General features: G+C 38.8%; 1 protein-coding gene across 3 annotated transcripts; it reads right to left on the bottom strand.

Moving 5' to 3' along the window:
* Nucleotides 1-1,725: 1,725 nt before the first annotated feature.
* On the bottom strand, nt 1,726-17,517 carry LOC139963021 (uncharacterized). Of its 3 annotated transcripts, none has more exons than XM_071963476.1 (15): nt 17,354-17,517; nt 16,453-16,619; nt 15,086-15,157; nt 13,837-13,869; nt 12,920-12,949; nt 12,270-12,305; nt 11,237-11,284; nt 10,861-10,980; nt 9,632-9,904; nt 7,743-7,856; nt 7,184-7,393; nt 5,576-5,683; nt 4,833-5,066; nt 3,893-4,098; nt 1,726-3,097 (listed from the first exon to the last, which is right to left on the bottom strand). In XM_071963476.1, exons 3-15 carry the CDS (start codon nt 15,144-15,146, stop codon nt 3,026-3,028), a joined length of 1,545 nt encoding a protein of 514 aa, XP_071819577.1. In that variant the 5' UTR covers nt 15,147-15,157; nt 16,453-16,619; nt 17,354-17,517; the 3' UTR covers nt 1,726-3,025. The 3 variants fall into 3 exon arrangements, with proteins under 3 accessions (XP_071819577.1, XP_071819578.1, XP_071819580.1); XM_071963477.1 differs by having other exon boundaries at nt 16,493-16,619; XM_071963479.1 differs by lacking the exon at nt 16,453-16,619.
* Between the last annotated feature and the right edge of the window lie 2,498 nt (nt 17,518-20,015).

Raw genomic sequence — 20,015 nt, 5'->3', positions numbered from 1 at the left:
AAATGCAACCTCACCTCCGACCGGTTGTATGCCCCTATATAGATTGAAGTGATATGGGCTTTAGTTGGTTCGTCGTTAGTAATATAGGCGAGATAATTGCCTGATTTGGAGAAAAGGAAAAACTCCTCATATATACATCTAGTTTGCGTTTTGCTTTATATAGGCCTAAATCGCGTCTAAACATTGTATAGGGTTGTCATCGCTATAAAATTGCCATTTTTGTCAGTTTTAAACTACCAATGTTTTACAGAATGTTTATATCATGTTTATTCGATTCTGTAAGGTGCCGTTTTTAATTTTCCAGCCAAAAAAATAAAAACTTACCCCCAAACTGGATTAATAACAAAGACGACACTGACCCTACACTTAACCCTACACCTATACACTTACACACCTAGCTTACCCTTGGTAACGTGGCACCGTTTTTAGCACTGTCCACCTCCCCTACCGTCCCCTCCCGCCGATCGCAATCGAGGAAGTGGGTGATGACCCAGAAGGGGTTCAGGGGGAGCGAAGTGAGGTAAAACACTATTAGCCCTCTCCATAATACTCATCACAGAGCCTTTCTGCCTCTAAAGAAAAGAATTCGAAATGGTTGTTTTGTATAAAAAGAATCTTAGGAAACTAAATGCAATTAAAGTGAAGAGACGATCCAAACAATTCGGTGTGATTAGGCCTACCTATACACTGTTTGGGTCTTATGCAGGCATGGCTTATAACATCAAAGCTTTGGGATGAATTCTTTCATCATCGAAGATAAACTTCTATCGAGACACTCATGATAGGGTTAAATAATTGGAGAAAATGCTATACGAAGCTGAGAGAATGTGGTGGGTTCTGTCCGCCGTCAGTGAGCAAAATCTTTACGCGTTTCAGATAAATGGTACTCTCTAAGCTATGTTAGTGAACCGCGCTATAATCACGATGTATCGTCTGTGAGATCTGGCCTGACCAAGGAGTGGGGTGAAGGGGGCCGAGAAAAATTATGGGATAAACAGACAGTGCAAAAAAGGGGGCTTGGTGACATAATTGAAAAGCGGGACACGACGTGGCTACTGCTAGTGAAAACAAAAACCTAGGGAAATATGAGAAAATGAAAACAAATATCAAATAAGGTAGCGTTCCATGACATCTCAATAAGACTTTCTTATGTCTTTAGTAACCGGAATGATGTAAGACCAGTGGCGTAGGAAGGTACTTTTGAGTGGGGGGGGGCTGAAGACTGATGGCCAGTCTGGGGGAGGGGTCTAAGGGGAGGGGGTGTCCCCCTCCCCCTTTGGAATTTTTTGCATTTCCAGGTGGCCTCAGATGCAATTTGGTGCACTATAGCACACTTCAACACCCACTCCATTTTGTAAACCTAAGTTTGTATTTTCACCTGGCCTTAGATGCAATTTGGTGCTCCAAATGAGATTTTTTTCTCATTTGGAAATGAAAAAGGGGTTTTCTGACTTGCGAACCGGGGGGGCGGAATGATACTTCCGCCCCTCCATATTTTTCACTGGGGGGCTGGCGCCCCCAGCCCCCCGGTTCCTACGCCCTTGTGTAAGACCTTGACCTCTCCACAGTGAAATTATTACCTTGTTTAACCGCGGCATGATATTGGGTGAGGGGAAGGGGGAGGGGAAAGGGGAGGGGGAGGACCGTGTCATCACTCATATTTCTATGCAACGTATTCACTTTTGTGGTTGTGTTGCTTCTTCTATAACCGAAAAAAATTGAACAAAATAGGTAGGAGGCATGATTTGGACCAACTCCTATATTTCGAACCTGCAGTTCTGTTATATTTTAATAATTATACCGGCATACCTGAAGTCACCTTTACAAGTTACTATGTATACTAATTAAAAGAAAATAAAGTTAGGCTACGATAAATTAACATTCAGCTGCAAGAAAGTAAATTTAAACGTTAACTCTTTTTCTTCATATTTTTTCAAGCACCAAAACGAAAGATATAAGAAAAATATTAACAAATACTAAAAAACATTTTACTCAATGCTTGCACAGAAACAGCAATATTATATTAGGATGGAGGATATCTTTTTAAACAACCAAAAACAAACAAAACAAACAGAAAAACGAAGAAATAAACGAAACCATTAAGAACATTTTGTGGCAAGAGAAATTAGATAAAAGTGTTAATTATAATTAAGTCTTCGGAGGTTTTTTTCTGACATCAATAAATTAATTCTACTACATCTTTCTATTCTTTCCATATATAAACCACAAAAGAAGGTTTTGCTTCCACTTATCTTAAAAGAATATCAAAAAAATACAATTTTGACCGATACTTTTAACCAGAATAACGAAAAGAAATAGAAATAAAAAAAATTATGTGATTTTTCACTGATTTTGAAAATGTGACAAGAACCGAATCATCATTCATCAGTTATTCTCTCCTGTGGGTGTGTGTCTTACTTAGGTACATTGAAAGATATTTTAAGTCATTTCCTATAAACTTTTGTTAGTTCGGTCAAAAAATGTTGACCAAATGAAAACAGCTACTTTAATCGGCGATTAATGTAGCCGGAGGGAATGGTATACGAAGGATCCTGTGCAACACCCTACACCAATCCCATTCTTAGAAGATGGAGAGGGACAAGAGACCAGGACGGAGTGAAGAAGCAACAAAAAAGAGGGAGGGGTCGATTTCAGTAGAAAATATTAAGATTAAAATTCAGAAATAATACCCCCAAAAAATATTACAAAAATAATTTAAAACATCCACTCATATCTACAATCATGGAGATACAACGGATCGACAGATGATTATTCCCAACTGTTGATTCCGTCCAATGCAGTCATTTATACCAGAATGAGGTGTCCGGGGATGCATGCATGGGTGGGTGTATTTTGGACGCTCCAGTATATATGAAAGATGGTGAATTCGTTTAATGTTAACGGACGGAATAGTCGCCTGTCCATCCATGTATTGAATAATCTGAGTAAAGTTCCCATTGTTAACACTTCTTTTTTTACGTTCCTTCCGATCCGATGAAAGTCACGATGCGTTGACGAACTCGAATCAGATGAAATATACATTTTCGTCAAAGCGATTTATCCTGTGAAATAAATGTCGATTCTGGTATTCCGCCACCTGCATGTAAAGAAAGGAAAAAAAGGAAACAGTTACCCATAAGGAATTATATAATATACATCTATGACGATCCTGTCATATATTCCTCCACGTGGTCTCTAGCTGAACTCCCCACCCCCACCCCCACCCCACCCCCACCCCACCCCACCCCACCCCACCCCCACCCCCTGAAAGAAACACATGGTTGTAACTGGTTAGTCAGCTGTAGAGGGATGAACACTTTCTTATCAACACAACGCCAACCATCGCTTTACCAACACCTCCAGGAACAGTTTTCCGTGCACGGAGAATTTGGAGAGTTCCCGTTATTAACAATTAATTACCTCGTAGCTTTTAATCAGTGTTGCTCATACTGAAGAATAGCCTGAGAGAATAAGAACAAGCAAGGGAATACCGACTACGACGAGTGGAGGGGCAGGCGGGCGGGAGATGCTTGTACATTACCCCCCCCCCCCCCCCAACAAAAGTACTTTTTATGAATCTCGAAAGACTGTTTCAAACTTCAACGTCATAGTATTCAAAACTACAAGCCTCCAAATAGTGACACTGTGACGTTATTGATACTAACATCATTTCTGGGAATGAGGAATGCTACACCCCCCCCCCCTCCCCCTATAAAGAGAAATTGACGCGCCTGAGTACAGCATACCCTTTGCTAGGTTTATACGACATACAAGCAGAATAATGAACAGGACATCATTCTACAAGGAACAATCAGCGCCTCCCCCCTCCCCCTTAAACCATTGGCATACCTGCGTCTTTGTTACTATCCCACCCCAGTCTCTTGTGATTTACCTCATATGTGTTTGACCGTGATGGATACAACGAACTATAAAAGAGACAGCAACAGGCAACAATTATCACCATGGTGATTGTAACGATTATACCGACTACAATACCAACGATAGCAGCAGCCGATAACGTTGATGATTGTCGCGGAACCGGTGTAACTGCAGCTGCCGGTAAAGTTCGTCTAGACTCTGCCGTTGGTTGTGCGTTTCCTAATTATAAAAAGAACAAGAAATAGGTAATCTTTCAGCAGGATGCTGATACTTTCCCAACTAACTGGCAGTTTATGACGTCATTTCCTCACTAAATAATTCACTACTCTTGAGTGCTCTGGCATGGTTTCCCGAGAAGAAAAAAGTGTAGTTTCTGCACCTTTCAAGTCTAAAATTAAATTCCACTTTGTTAGCAACAATTCTAATCAAATCATTACTTTGATGACATAACTTCAATTTTTCTTCTCTTTAGTGTAAGACACTCGTCTAATCGTATCTTTCATCTTTACAATATGTTTATTTCTTTTTTTTAAAGGTCGCAAACCTTGTTAAACATTTATGTTTTTCAACTGGTTCCCTTCATCGTTAGTAATACCTTTAGGTTCCATACCTATATGAAATATTTCCTGCAGCACGACTTCCTTGAATTTGGACTATTCGTATACACTAAATCAAAGCTGGTCTGCTCTATAAACCTTCTTTATTCATGTTTTCCTCCAATCATTCTCACTTTCGAAAGCAAAATCTGGATAACTGAACAAAACTATTAATTGCATTTTGTTTTGCGTGTTTGGTAACTTCTTTACGCTTAGAAAGATCCTCCCCTTCCCCTCCCCTCCCCGCCCCTCCACTACCCCTTCTCCTACCCTCCCATCCTCATCCCCACCCCTCCCCTCCCCTCCCCCAAGTGTACCGTTACCCAAGTTATCAATTACAAATGAAGGAACACTAGCCTGAATTGGACGAGTCGAGGATGGTTATAATGGTGGTGGCGCTATTGCTGTCAACAGTAACGTTAACTGGTAAGCGAGTGCTATCGATGAATAACGTTACAAATTCAGAAGTCTCGGTTATCGAATCTAATCTGGCAGATATGCTGATAAACGCGAAAGACTGCCCAATAGTGAATCTAGCTGCTGGAACTGCACCAATTTCATTGCGATTAACATTCCCAAAAATACCAATTTCTGTAGAAGGAAAGAAAGGCAGGACTCAAAAACAAGGAAAAACGATCATAGTTATGTTATTAAAGCTATAATGGGCAGGGCCACGACGAGAGGGGGAGGAGGGGGAGGAGGGGAGGAGGGGGAGGATGGGGAGGAGGGGAGGAGGGGGAGGAGGGGAGGAGGGGGAGGAGGGGGAGGAGGGGGAGGAGGGGGAGGAGGGGGGAGAAGGACAAATTGACACCTTCATAGGAAAATTATTTGGAAAAAAGTTTTGGGAGCCTACTTGTCCTGTAAACTAAAAACAAATTGTTGTTACCGACATGTATATGGAGACACAATTGTACCCTCTCTCCCTCCCTCTGCCTTCCTTGTCCTATACGAATGAAAATATTTTCTAGGGTCTGTACGTCCAATCAATCTATGTTTGATTGGTCTTACATAACAAACAGTTTAAGTTTTTCAAAGGTAATCATTAGTATGAAATTTCCTGTGTTTTAGTAAACAAAGAGATGATGTTTTGTTCATCTTACCAGCTTGGAAAGCAACGTTTGGTACTGCATTGGCAAAGAGACTCACTCCCACGGCTTGACCCTCTCTTACGGTGTAGGAGGGACGGGTAAAACCAATTACTGTAATAGCTGTGTAGGAGTCATGAAGAAAAATAGATTTTGGCTACTTTCTTTTTCTTAGTTTCATAAATCAACTTTTACGGAGAAGCAAGGCCAACCACAGTCCTAGGACACATTTTTTCCATATGCAAATGAAGTTGGTCCACAACTTGTGACAGAGATGTTTGGCAATGACGTGCGCAGGATTTCAAATGTGTAGGGAGAGGGGATGGCAAATTCTTAATTCCTCGAGTAATTTAGCCTGGGGACGGTTAAAATGGTTTTATGAATGAGGGGATGCAGCCTCAGGGCTGTAGCAGCCAACATCCATCTTGAAGTTCCTCCCCTATAGGAAATATAACAATTTTAGACGTCCGATGGAGCCCATTATAAGGTTCATTCATAGACTTTAACTATCAGCGTTGGTGATGTCCATTCATGGCAATTCAGGGGAAATATCTTTTTTCCCCTTCTATAATGAACAACTCATTTCTCGAATGAGGAAATAATAATTCTAATAATAAATTGCACGATGATGAAGTTCTATATATAGTTCTATAATAATGAAAAACCAGAATGCAAAAATGCATTGTGGTTTCGATGATGTAACTGAGCAGTTTTCTTCAAGAATCTGATGTAATGTATATTGAGGGTGTTCATGTTTACAAGGGTTTTACAATTTGACCTATGATGACCTTAGATGACCTTTGACCTCCACCAAAAACGATAGGCTTTTTTAAATCATTGTGGTACTTCTACACACTAAATTAGAGGTCGGTCCAAACTTCCAGTATTGACATATCGTGATTAAAAGATTTTCACAATTTGACCCCTGGTGACCCCAAATGACTTTTCACCTCTACCAAAAACAATAGGCTTCTTGTACTCAATATGTTACTTCTACACATAAAATATAATATTGGTTTGACCTTCCCTTCTTGAGATATCGTGTTTATCGTGTTTATCACAATTTGACCCCTGGTGACCCTAAATGACCTTTGACCTCCACCAAAAACAATAGGCTTCTTGTATTTAATGTGGTACTTATAGTTCTACACACCAAATATTTAATTGGTCTGACTTTCCCTTCTTGAGATATCGTGTTCAGAAGCTGTGCATCACAAACGTACTCACACACCCACACGCACGCAAACACACACAAACACACATATCGCCACCATGAATGCAAAGGTTACGATTATCATCGAAACCAAAAAGCAAGTACTCCAAATGTGTCACATTTCAATGATAAATCAACAAATATTGTTTCAAGAGCAAAAGTAAACATTTGAAAGAAAATCTACAATTTATGACATTACAGACATATCCCAGTATAGGATTTACCTCGTGGAGTAAAGAAGTTTATTCTGGTAAAATTAGTTTACATTTAAACAACCATAGGTCCTACTGAGAGATACGAAGAAGACTATATGAGATGGAGTGTCCAAGTACATTGCCTGCCACCGTAATATCACTAACTATGTTCCATTACAAAGTATGCGTCACATTCTGCCATGTATTCAGACTCACCTACAGATGTTACCAAGGAAACTGTAGACTGTCCACCTACTGTTGCTAGGCCATCGGTAGGGGCAACTGCTTGTATTGAAACGGATTGTTGATTTTGTATTCCATCCTGAAGATTCAGTGAGAAGGAAGTACTTGTTGAGCCGGCAGGAATAGTAACAGAAGGCGGAAGGCTACCTGAGAAAATGTTTGTGTCCCCAGAAATGAGCAGATCTGAAAAAAAGAAAGTTTTAAACACCTCTACATATTTTAAGATTCACAGGCAATGTCAAGGTTGAGGTGCTTATAATATCGAAGTCTGACCTGGAATTCCCCCCCCCCACCACCCCCAAAGAAGGTTTCAAACTATCTGTTCTCCAATAATGACGACAGAAGTTACTGCTGGAGATTGAATGTCGACGGTGGTGCTGCAACTCATATAGAGCAACAGCCATCGAGTCTCACGGAACTAGATTGGACCAATATTACAGCGTCCACTGTTGACTTTGTAAGCGATTGGTGATCCCCTTTGGATTTGATCAGATTTAGAGTCGAATAACCATTTCGTAAACCATATACTGACCTATATTGACATCTCGGTCGAACGGATTGGATGACGTAACAATCACTACGACTTCGTTGCTATTCGGAGGGATGACACCATTATTACTGCCACCATAATGTATTCCTACTACACCTGAAATAACGAATGTGAAAACATACATTTTATTTCAAACTTTTAGTTCAGGAGCAGTTGCTCTGATGATGCCAGGCAATAATCCTACTGCGGTGTACTGGTTTGCTACTAATTCGCACACGCAAGAGATTTTCTACAGTAGGCTAACTGTTGTTTGAATTGTATTCATACTGCTTGTTTACCTGAGCAGGAATTCATTAAAAATATTCACAACGTGACCTATATATGCAAATTTAATATGACATCACGGGCCTACACACTTTCTCCATTACTCCACTGACCCACTCAAATGACATTTCCGAGCTCTTCATTTATGACACGCCCATACCCAGCACCGAGAGCTTCCTGACGCATGTTGTTCATGATGTTCTCCACCAAACCAAAGTACTGAAAGCACATTTAAACGGGCATTACCAAGTTAAAGGTGAAAGGTCATACCGTGTAATATATCTACGACTTTTTGTGGTCATCCGTTACTACTGTTGTGTTATTTTTTTGATTTTTTTATGCACGGTTATAATGATAAATAGTACGCGTATATAGATTTAAATTTGCAGTGGCACATTTTGTAAGAGTGATCCTACTCATACGTTTAACAGTTAAAGGGGCTACACAATGACTCCAGCCAAGCAATTAATGTCAGACGCCCTCTATTTTCTCCAACTTCTGATTCCGTCTGATTTAAGGGTTGTACCATTGTGTGTGTGTGTGTGGGGGGGGGGCCTCGGGCAGTGAAAGGTACTGTTTCACCTCAATCATAGTAGAATGACTGTGGAATGCTGTATAGGCCTAGATGTTTATGTTATTGGAGAACTATTTTTTATAAAGATTTCACATTCTTGTGGATTTTAAGTAAAACTTCACGCTATGGATCACGCTATACCAGGAACGGATCCGGGAATTTATAAAGGACGTGTTTGGCCCTGGAGTCGTCGATGACGGTTCCCCATGTGTAATGGGTCGGTAAGGCAGCATCCTCCCCAGGTCTAAACTCAAAGTTGTCCTAATAACTAGTTATGAATTTATATGTGAGTTTGAAACTTCTGGATCAGAGTCTGTTTATTACATAACAAAATCAGAAGAATTTAGGCTCTTTGACTGCTTTTCATGTCGTAGAAAAGAGCAAGATTTCGCATTAAACCCACCGCATAGTTACCCAATGTCATTTTCATACATAATATATGCATTACGCCAAACCCACCGCAAAGTTACCCAATGTCGTTTCCATACATAACATATTTATTACAGTTTGTTTCTGTACGCTACGAATACCAGTCTGTCTATGCATAAATATTTCGATTCGTTATTGACGAAGTACAAAGCATTTGAAAAACAATACCAAACAAAGACAAGTCCGTGCGTAATATCCGATCTAAAAATAAGTTCATTGTACTATTAAACAAAGAGTTCAATTGCACAGAGCTTGTATGGGTAACTTTGCTTTAGGCCAAATTAGCTGTTTACTTAAGGCACACCAAAGTATCGAGTCTAAAACGAATGTGTGTTAAACAAAAAAAGGTCTCGCATGGTGGAATCTAGCCACGAAAATAAAGAAATATAAAAAAAAACAAGTTTGTTACAATTTCGTAATCGATCGTGGCTTTTATCCCGTAATAAAGATATTACTGAAAGGTGTACTTTTAGATTAACGCCTCTTTATTCTGCCATGTATTATATCAAATACTACAGTCACGTGGCCCTATTGTGCATACAACGGGTGCATGCAGTCAATATAGGACTCGGAATATTGCTTAAATTTTGTTGATTCGTCCTACCTGTATCGTCGTCCTGAATGATGATGTCTGTTGTCGTCATGCCATTGGTCATAGTGACTGTGACATCAGACTGTAAATGGCTCGATAGGACGTCGACATTTAAAAGTGAGACCTCAAACATTTCGCTTGCTTCAACGATTGCATCATCTATGATTGGGATGTTGAAATTATGCATAGACGTTTGGGCTGATACAACGATGGTAACAAATTGTAGATCAGATATCGACCCAAAGTCATTCACTCCGTTCGTAGTACCGTCCGAATAGGACAGTTCTAAATAGGCAATGAAAGAAACCCAATAGGTAGCCATGGTATAACTGAGATCCAGCTGACCTCATGTATTGACTATTGATATATATACATGACTTAATGTGAAATATTTATACATGTATAAATAATAATAATAATAATAATAATACGACTTATAATGCTCACACACCACTCAAAGGATGTTCATGGCGCAATTGACAATTAGAAATGATACAAATAATACAGAATAATACAAAACAATGACGGAAGAAAAACTTAATGGTACAAGATCATATAAAAGCTTTTGTCGTTAAGTGGGATTTGATGCTCTTCTTAAAGTTAGTTAGTTATGTATTGCAATTGTTAATATTGAACATGTGATGTAAAGCAACGGTTCGAAAGAAACTATGCGAGAAATTCGACACCTAATAGTTTTCCACAAAATGACAATTTTACATCCGACATATTTTTCCATTCAAGGACGTTAAACAATGGCACGTGACAAAAGTTCTCCTTTGAGAGTGCGAGAAACTAACTGATGCAAATTCTCTTTGACGTTTGCCGATTCCTTCCAATATGAAAACGATTGAATCTATCACTGAGCCACAGACGACACAATTAAGAAACTTTCATTTTGAGGAGAAAATCGTACATTACGATCCTGTAATAAACACGCGCGTGTATATAGGCTTCTGAATGGTGGATTCGGAAGGTGGAGGATAGTGATCTTAGATTGGGGGGGGGCGGTGACTGGGGGCGCAATGCAGGAATGTTACCAGTTCTTAGGCTAGGGTAGATCGGGGTGCGCATGTTTAGGAGACAGGTAAATGAGGAGTGGTCTTACTTGTGAATCTTCAAGTTTCTTTACAGTCTGCCTGTGACGAAGAAGGGCCTATACTGTATATAGGGATCGAAAACGTCATACCAGACTAACTTTGATCACAGTCACAAATTGTGTATATGATATACTTTACACTAACCAAGTCGGATGGTTTCTGATACAGTAGTTAACATAAACGTTGTCGTTATGTCCAAGGTAAGCCGTGCAAAGCCTTCAGATTCTTCCACCGTAACGGTTGGTCTCATCGAAATATTTATAACTGAAATAGAATTGAAGAAAAAAAAAAGACCCAGAAAATTATTAGTGCAGTTTCAATCCGTAGATTGCTTAAAAACATGAGGAAAATTCTTAAATTTGTGTTAAATTAACCAGGAGTAAAAAAAAAAGGGAGAGTAAAATCTATTTCTTTCTTACTGATTCCTAAAATAGTATCCAACAAGTCTAAAAGTTACCCTACAGAAATAAAAAAGACGATCTTTGATTGGTGTCGCAAAAAAAATTAAACTAAAACTCACAATTGACGGGTTTAGAAGTATCCATTACACCGGAAACAGTGGTTTCACCTGGAGATATGAATACAAAACGATATCAAATTTTCAAATGCAAATATGTGTAACGATTTCAGTGTACAACACCGCGGTATACAAGGGGACAGTGGCGTGCACAGGATTTCAAAGGTGAAGTGAGGAGGAGGAGGGAGGGAGGGGGGGGGGTTGGGTGGAATTTAGAACTTAAGGACGAAAGGTCATTGGGCATTGCAGATCAATAGAGGTCATAGTCTCAAACACGATAATTTATTCAGCACAGATTTGTATTATTACATGTAATGAGAGGCGACCAGTTTAGCGAATTCAAATTCGCAGACTAAGTTGAAAACTACACACATGTCTCTTGGACCTTAGTTGAAAACGCGAAAAAAAAAACATATACATGTTGAACATCAATGCTCAGAAAGAAAAAACAGAAAAAGCGACACTTTCACGAAATGACATCTTTCGAAACTATAGTGATTCCCATAATCCGATTAAAACCGCAGTGTTTTATATAAAACTGTTCCCACCTGTCAAGTAATCTTGTTCGATTTCTTTTTAATTTTAATTTTTAATCATGGTCCGTATATGGACCTAGATGAGACTAAATATTGAAGATGACAAGTGGAGACTCTTGGATAACGAATTTCAGAATGGAATCAAAGTCTTTAATTGAATCAAATCGCGATTCTATTTCGTGGTGAATATTCAAGTCTGGCCTGTTGGTAAGCTTTGTTTTCCTAAACGCCAAATGCTTGCTTGTTAGAAGAGGATGACTATATGTTTCGTTGAATCAAATCTGCAATGATTTACAAACACACACATATATACATGGGCGCGCACGTACACCCATACACACCTATACATATACAAAAAAACATACATACACACACACATACATACATACATATACACACAAGGATGAGATATACACATCAGAGAAATCAACTCATGAATGAATGAATACTATACCAATTTATAGTGACTAAATTAAAAAGGGATTTTGTGTGCAACTTACCACCATTCGTGGTCCCAATGATGTTAGTTGTTTCTTCTGAAGAAACACAAAAAGAGAAGAAAACAATGAATTCGGTTTTCATTTATCGATCTTGACTAATAATCTATATCGTATACGTAACTCCTCATCTTCATCATTCTTCCCCTCCCCCACCCCCCCCCCCCTTCCCCACTCCCCTTCCCTCTCCATGCCCTACCCCCATCCTCTACTTCTTGCCCGGCTCCACAATTAGAGCAGTTTACAACCACTTGAATTAACTGTCGGAAAGTCCTACATGGACCAACTAAAGTGACTTTTAGTGAAATGTAGTCAGTGATCATCATTCTGTTTGTTGCTCGGACCAGAAGGATTGAAGGCGTTTTTGAAAATCCTGGATAAAAACAGGAAGATACCGCAGCGAGAATTGATAGATGATGGGCTGTGACATAATAACTTCGACCTCTTCTAGCTCAAAATCTAAACAGCTACGGTGGCAAAAATTGAACAATGCTGTGAAAACCCAAATTCCAAAGCCATCTTTTGGTTATATTATATATCATACACACACGAATGAGATATAGGCTACACAGCAGAGAAAATCAACTCATGAATAAATAAATGCTATACCAGTTTATGGTGAATAAATAAAACAGATGTTGTGTGCAACTTACCATCATTCGTGGTCCCAATGGTTGTTTCTTCTGAAGAAACACGAAAAGAGAAGAAAAAATGAATTCGGTTTTCATTTATCGATCTTGACTAATCATACATATCGTATACGTAACTCCTCATGTTCATCATACCTCCCCTCCCCCACTCACCCACTCTCCTCCCCTCCGCTCCCCTCCCTCTCCATCCCCTCCCCCACTCACCCACTCTCCTCCCCTCCGCTCCCCTCCCTCTCCATCCCCTCCCCCAAACATCCTCTCCTTCTCCCCTACTGTCAGGACTCGATATCCTCTCGTGGGTGAGTCCTATATTCGTATAACAAGACTTCGGCACTCTTTATACTGTATACGTGTACCATTCCACAATTAGAACAGTTAAAAAGCGCTTGAATTAACTGTGAGAAAGTCCTACATTGACCAACTAAAGTGACTTTTTATGACATGTAGTCAGTCATCATCATTCTATTTGTTGCGCAGACCAGAAGAGTTGAAGCCGTTTTTTAAAATCATTGATAAAAACAGGAAGATCCCGCAGCAAGAATTGATAGATGGGTTGTGAAATGATATTATTCTAATCTTCGACCTCTTCTAGCTCAAAATCTAAACAGCTACGGTGGCAAAAATTGAACGTGCTGTGAAAGCCCAAATTCCAAAGCCATCTTTTTTGGGGAGGGGGGGGGGGTAAGCCAAATGCTTGCTTGTTAGACGGGGATGACTATATGTTTCGTTAACCAATCTGCAATGATTGACACACACACAGGCGGGCACGTACACCAATACACACCCATACATATACCCATACACATCAACACACACACAAGAATGAGATATACACATCAGAGGAATCAACTCATGAATGAATGAATACTATACCAATTTATAGTGACTAAATCAAAAAGGGATTTTGTGTGCAAACTTACCACCATTCGTGGTCCCAATGATGTTAGTTGTTTCTTTTGAAGAAATAACGAAAAGAGAAGAAAAAAGTGAATTCGGTTTTCATTGATCGATCGTGACTAATAATCTATATCGTATATGTAACTCCGTCCATCCTCTCCTCATGTTCATCATACTTCCCGTCCCCCTACTCCCTCCCCCACACTCGTCCCCTATCCGTCCCCTCCTCCATCCCCTCCTTCTCTACTCCTGCCCGGACCCGATATCCTCTCGTGGGTGAGACCTATATTTGCACAAGACTTTCGTCACAAGTAATTCTTAGGTATACGCTTTACACTATAAGTGTAACATTCCACAACTAGAGTTTAGGACCGTGACAATTGAAAACTGCTAGCTATGCTATAGCGGCCTTACAAAATGTAAGTCAATGTAAATATTAACTGTAGTATGACACCCGTAGGCATATTATCGTGATGAAAACATAGTAACAGTCATAACAGAAGGTTGAGGTATAGGGAATGTTCTAAAAGTGATAAGGTCATGTTTCGGGTCGCTTAGTTTTGTATTGACATACAGAAATGGTTGGTTTTCGTCAAATATTATGTTTTTTTTGGGGGGGGGGTGAGCTTTACTTCAAGGTAATATTGAACAGTAACGTTCAAAACTTGTAGTTGGAAGAATTAATTTCGATGAACAAATATACACACATACATATACACACATACATACACACACGCATACCCAACAAGGCTATATATATGTATATGTATAAATATATATAACATATATGTTTGATCTCTAGAGTAAGGCAAAATATGTCACCAAAAACAGAACTAGTATTGTTCGATACAGGTGACGAACGCCTACAGTGGAATTACGACCTTCCTTACCGGTTGCGAACCTCTGGACATACAATCAGCGTCCATAGCCTATAGTGGTTAGGGTGTCCGCGTACAGAGCGGAAGGCCCGTGGTTCGAATCCCGGTGGAGGCTGAAAGTTTTTTCACTGTTCTTGATTTCCAGCTCATTACGATTTTCATTTATATATATTCATTTGCCTTTGTCGTTTACCTCCATTGCATTGTATAAATATATATATATATATATAAAAATATATATATTTATATATATATATATATTTTTATATATATAAATATATATATATATATATATATATATATATATATATATATATATATATATATATATATATATATATATATATATATATATTTATATATATATGCGTTGAAGAAGATATTTATGTCTTACCTTCAGCACGGACATTTCTTGAATTGCAAACAAGGAGGACTAGTATTGTTAAGATGGTCATGTCAATAGTGCCTATGTGAATGAAAGAAGACAGAAAGTCTCACTGGGGTGTTTACTAGTCACCCAGCCTCCATTTTGTTTTCTAATTGCTCTTATTTTCCTACATACTAATTCAAATCTGGACGATTGATTTACCACGGATGAAATACTATATCCTATAGCGACATTGAAAGTGTGTAGCTTTTGCACACAATCCGCAGCTCCCTGATCTAATGGTCCGTGCATGTGATAGACTTAGTAGTCCAGTCATTTTAAATGGATGAGTCTCAGATAACAAAATGATCATTTCTATAAAACAAATAATAATAAGCCGTGTAGAAATACAACCCTGATCGACATCAGGGCTTTGTTTTTTTAACAGTTTACAACATTTCAAAATTAATTTTTGTTTATGCCTGAATTCATGTTAATTATCATAAATCATATCTACAGAGATGTAACACTGATATATATGAGATGTATAAAGATATCATATACTCATTCATGGCTATACAGGAATGACATACGTCGGGACTGTCCCCCCCCCCCTTTATTCTATCTTATTGAAATGCTAGTGTCGATTAAGAACATTTTGACTGTAATAGGCACCGCCGTTATAGTTCCGTCCTACAAACCTGTCGTGAACCAGAGATAAAATACACCGAAGAAAAATTATCGATGATATTTTGTCCAATTTGGTCACAAAAAAAGCAAACTACAAATAATAACAGTCATTCTGGTCTTCCAATGTTTATTTTTAATACCGTGAAGTTTTTTATGCAAGAACCCCCCCCCCCCCCAACCTCTTCAACTTAAAGATGAGGACTTGGAAGTTTATATTGCTGAATCGGCAGTATATATTGCTAAATATAATGATGCCAGAACTATATTTTCCACGTACGTTGTTTCCCTAACTATAGTTCTCATCGTTTCTGTGCTGTTTTGTTGGTTCTTACTATCCATATGTTAACTATACTATCGACTCTGAATCGGAACTCAGAAGAGGGAAAAGCTGTGACGTCACGTTAAATCCGGCATACAATTGTTGGATTCTGCATGGCCGACATAACATACATATTTAATAAAGCAAATTATTGAGTTATTGATGTTGATATTTTGTTTATCTTACGCAGATTTATACCAAATTCTCATATCAAAAGAGATGATAAGCTTTACGATTGATAAGTTTCATTTGAAGATATCAATAAAATAGGAATACAAAAAGTCCAAACTTTTTGTAATTTCCATATAAGCTTTTACTACGAAAATGCACTATGAAAAAGTGTCCGAAATGACATGAATGCCTTGGGTTATTCAAGTATACCTACTCTTGAACTTTCATTTGGTTGAAATCCTCGGCAAGTATACCTTTTAAGTTTGTCTGATCAATCGCAATGTTAGTTTTGGAAGGTTGACGACCAAACTAATTAAGCTGTTTCTTTAAAGACTCTTCTCACGGTACCCTTTCCGCGAGAAAAGCATGTCCTCCCGACTTCTAGATAAAGAATAAAGCAAAACAGTTCTACAAAGTTGGTATAGTTCCATATGCGTAGGAGCCCAATTTGATTGGGGGGGGGGGGGGGGCTGTAACGACTTGCCCGAAAAATATTACCAAACTTTTTCGCACGCTCCGCGCGCGTTCAACATGTTTATGTGCACATCATATAGGCATGCGTCGGTTATTACATCGCATGCCAATAACATACAATCATTTGCCGATGTATAACCCTTTCATATTGGTTAGAATTATTGGGAAAGTCGTTACAATATTAATGATCATAATAATATCAGTTTAACCATTAAAAAACACATAGCAAATTATTTTTCTCTCAGTAGGTGCCCGAAAAATTCTCAGCATATATTGCCCGAATTTTCACAAAAGTTTTTGGTTGGGGGGACTGCAGCCCCCCCCCCAGCACCCTGCCTCCTACGCCTATGTATAGTTCCACATAGTTTTACGTAGTTGTCCCTTGTTCCAAAGTCCCCAGCGCTGCCAGTTGAATTTCGAACCTGTAAAATAATGTCCCCTTTCGCCCTGGCTTATAAGCAAATCGATATAATAACAATAAATAAAATAACAAAGATTTTTTTTGCAAAGAATCATCCAAAAATTCCTGGTAGTTTCATGGCTGAACCTAATTTCAGTCTCTCACAGCAAGAGAGAAAAATAATATTAATAATGAAAAGACAGAAGAAAGAAGAAAATATTAAAAGCAACTAAAAACTTACCAATTATTGTAAAATTTCACACTTTAAATCCATATGGTCATATTGATATCTGCATCATGAACTTTTGTCATTCTGTATGTTCAGTAATAGCCTTCTGACAAAAACCTCCCTGGAAACTATAATGTAGTTGACTTGAGAATAGCCAAATATGGTTTCAAACGTGTAAACTTGGTCTACTTTGATCAAACACCTTTACAAATTTCAAAAGGGTGTAACCTACTTCAAGTTCGACCAAGCGTAAAAGTTGTACAATTGTATTTGAATTGATCAGGTTTTTAGTTTTTGTATATGTATAAATGGTTAGCCTTTTCCAGTCGGGAGGGGGGAAAGATTGAAAAACCCTCAAATAGGTTTGTTTATCAAAACGGGAACTAGTGCTATATTCCCTTCTATTGTTCTGTATACGTTCAGGTGCCCAAATATTTTCCCAAGAACAATTGATTTCGTCACTATGAATAGAATGACATACATTCCAAAGTTGCAACACCCAATCTTGCATACTGCTCTCTTGATGTCGTCGTCTATGGTTGGCCAAAGTGGACAAAATTCAACAATTTATGGTACCATATATTGGAATTTATGGTACCCTTTAATTCGCATATGTGGTACCATATATTCGAAATACATGGTATACATTTAATTCCAGCCAATCAAATAGGAGTTGATATCGATTATATGGTACCATTAAGTCGAATATATGGTACCATTAAATCGAATACATGGTACCATGATATCGAATTGATGGTACCATTAAATCGAAAATATGGTACCATTAAATCGAATATATGGTATCATTATATCGAATTGATTGTACCATTAAATCGTATATATGGTAGTACCATTAAATCGAATATATGGTAGTACCATTAAGTCGAATTTATGGTAGTACCAGTAAGTCGAATTTATGGTACCATAAAATCGCATATTTGGTACCATTAAGTCGAATTTATACCAATTTTAACCAACCAAAGACTGCTTAGATTTTCCACTAGCATCCTGCGATAAATGCACTGCTTCGGTCAATAAACCCGTACTTAACGGTTAGGGGACTACTGTGCCGGTCAAACGTACACGTTAGAAAAGCTTTGGAGCGCGCGCATGTGACTTGCACAGCTATAGGCCGATTGTCTAAGTACATTACTATACTACTAATACTACGATGAGCCAGTTAGCCTAGCAGTAGGCCAAGGCTACTTAAAATTACAGTGCTAAATTATATCAACATCTTACAATATCAGACCTTTCGAATATTTATGATAGTTAAATATGGCTTAAAAGCGCATCATTTCAGCTACTTTATACTGTTGGCTACCCCTTTGTTTAATTCTCGCTCGCTCGAACAGAACAGAACAATGCGTTATAGTTGATCTCGGATCAGACTGATCAAGGGCGTAGGAACCGGGGGCTGGGGGGCGCCAGCCCCCCAGTGGAAAATGTGGAGGGGCGGAAGTATCATCCCGCCCTCCCCCCCCCCCGCTTCGCAAGTCAGAAAACCCCTTTTTCATTTCCAAATGAAAAAAAAATCTCATTTGGAGCACCAAATTGCATCTAAGGCCTGGTGAAAATACAAAATTAAGTTTACAAAATGGAGTGGGTGTTGAAGTGTGCTATATTGCACCAAATTGCATCTGAGGCTACCTGGAAATGCAAACAATTCCAAAGGGGAGGGGGACACCCCTCCCCTTAGACCCCTCCCCAGGCCGGCCATCAGTCTTCAGCCCCCCCCCACTCAAAAGTACCTTCCTACGCCACTGAGACATACACGAATGCACAAACTGCGTTGTATGAGCTCCGAATCTGATCTCACCCGAATGGGGGGGGGGGCGGGAGGGGAGGGGAGGGGAGGGCGGGCGGGATGGAGGGAGGGAGCGGTGGGAGGGGGTTATCAAGATCTCGAGTTCAGATCCTGCGTAGGAGAGCGTTCACAGTGGAACGTTGATCTAGAGCAGGGATTCAAATCCTCCAATGTGAACAAGGCCTTATACTTTATACTATAGATGTGAACAAGGCCTAGGCTTATACTTTATACTATAGATGTGAACAACAAATCACCCTTTCCATTAGCTGATGATCAATTTGTGCTGCATATTGCAAACATGATATTCATTGAGGTCATACAAATAATGTGTTATTCCTGCGGTATCTGAGAAACTTATCTGTGTGTTAGACATTGTGTATAGATAAGCCTCATTACTCAAAAAGTTGGTACATAGAAATGGTATATGCTACATAGAAATGGTACATAGTAAAACAAACTGGACTGGTACCAGGGATTTTTTGGGTTTTTTTGTTGTTTTTTTTTGGAACAGTCTACAAGATATTAAATTAAATTTGTTGCCTTAACTCATCCTTGAAATTTGGCCACATATCTGCGTCTTAATAGTCACATAAAGTCACATAAACATTACGTTTTTTCTGACTCAGCGTATAGTTGTCTGCAACCTTTAGTCATTGTGCTGTAAAATTGAGTAAAACGCCTAATATTTTTCTAAAGATTAAAATCGAACCTGTACAAATGTGTAGAAAAATGCTGGTAAATCCGAGTATTTACTGTATACCAACTTGGTAACTCAATTAATGATAACGTTCATAATGATAAGAAATTACCATGACAACAAGTATATAGCGAGACATGTGAAATATTACATATATATATATATAT

Source organism: Apostichopus japonicus, chromosome 21 (assembly GCF_037975245.1).
Source record: "Apostichopus japonicus isolate 1M-3 chromosome 21, ASM3797524v1, whole genome shotgun sequence".
Classification (NCBI taxonomy): domain Eukaryota; kingdom Metazoa; phylum Echinodermata; class Holothuroidea; order Aspidochirotida; family Stichopodidae; genus Apostichopus; species Apostichopus japonicus.
The sequence above is the reverse complement of the archived record's forward strand: the minus strand, read 5'-3'. Positions and strand labels throughout refer to the sequence as shown.

Excerpts from the sequence above, each read along its gene's own strand:
- LOC139963021 (XM_071963476.1), bottom strand. The coding sequence starts at position 15,146 with ATGACCATCTTAACAATACTAGTCCTCCTTGTTTGCAATTCAAGAAAT. Across the intron at positions 10,981-11,236 it reads TACTTCTAAACCCGTCAATT|TTATAAATATTTCGATGAGA; the intron begins GTGAGTTTTAGT and ends ATTCTATTTCAG. Across the intron at positions 7,394-7,742 it reads CGACCGAGATGTCAATATAG|ATCTGCTCATTTCTGGGGAC; the intron begins GTCAGTATATGG and ends TCTTTTTTTCAG.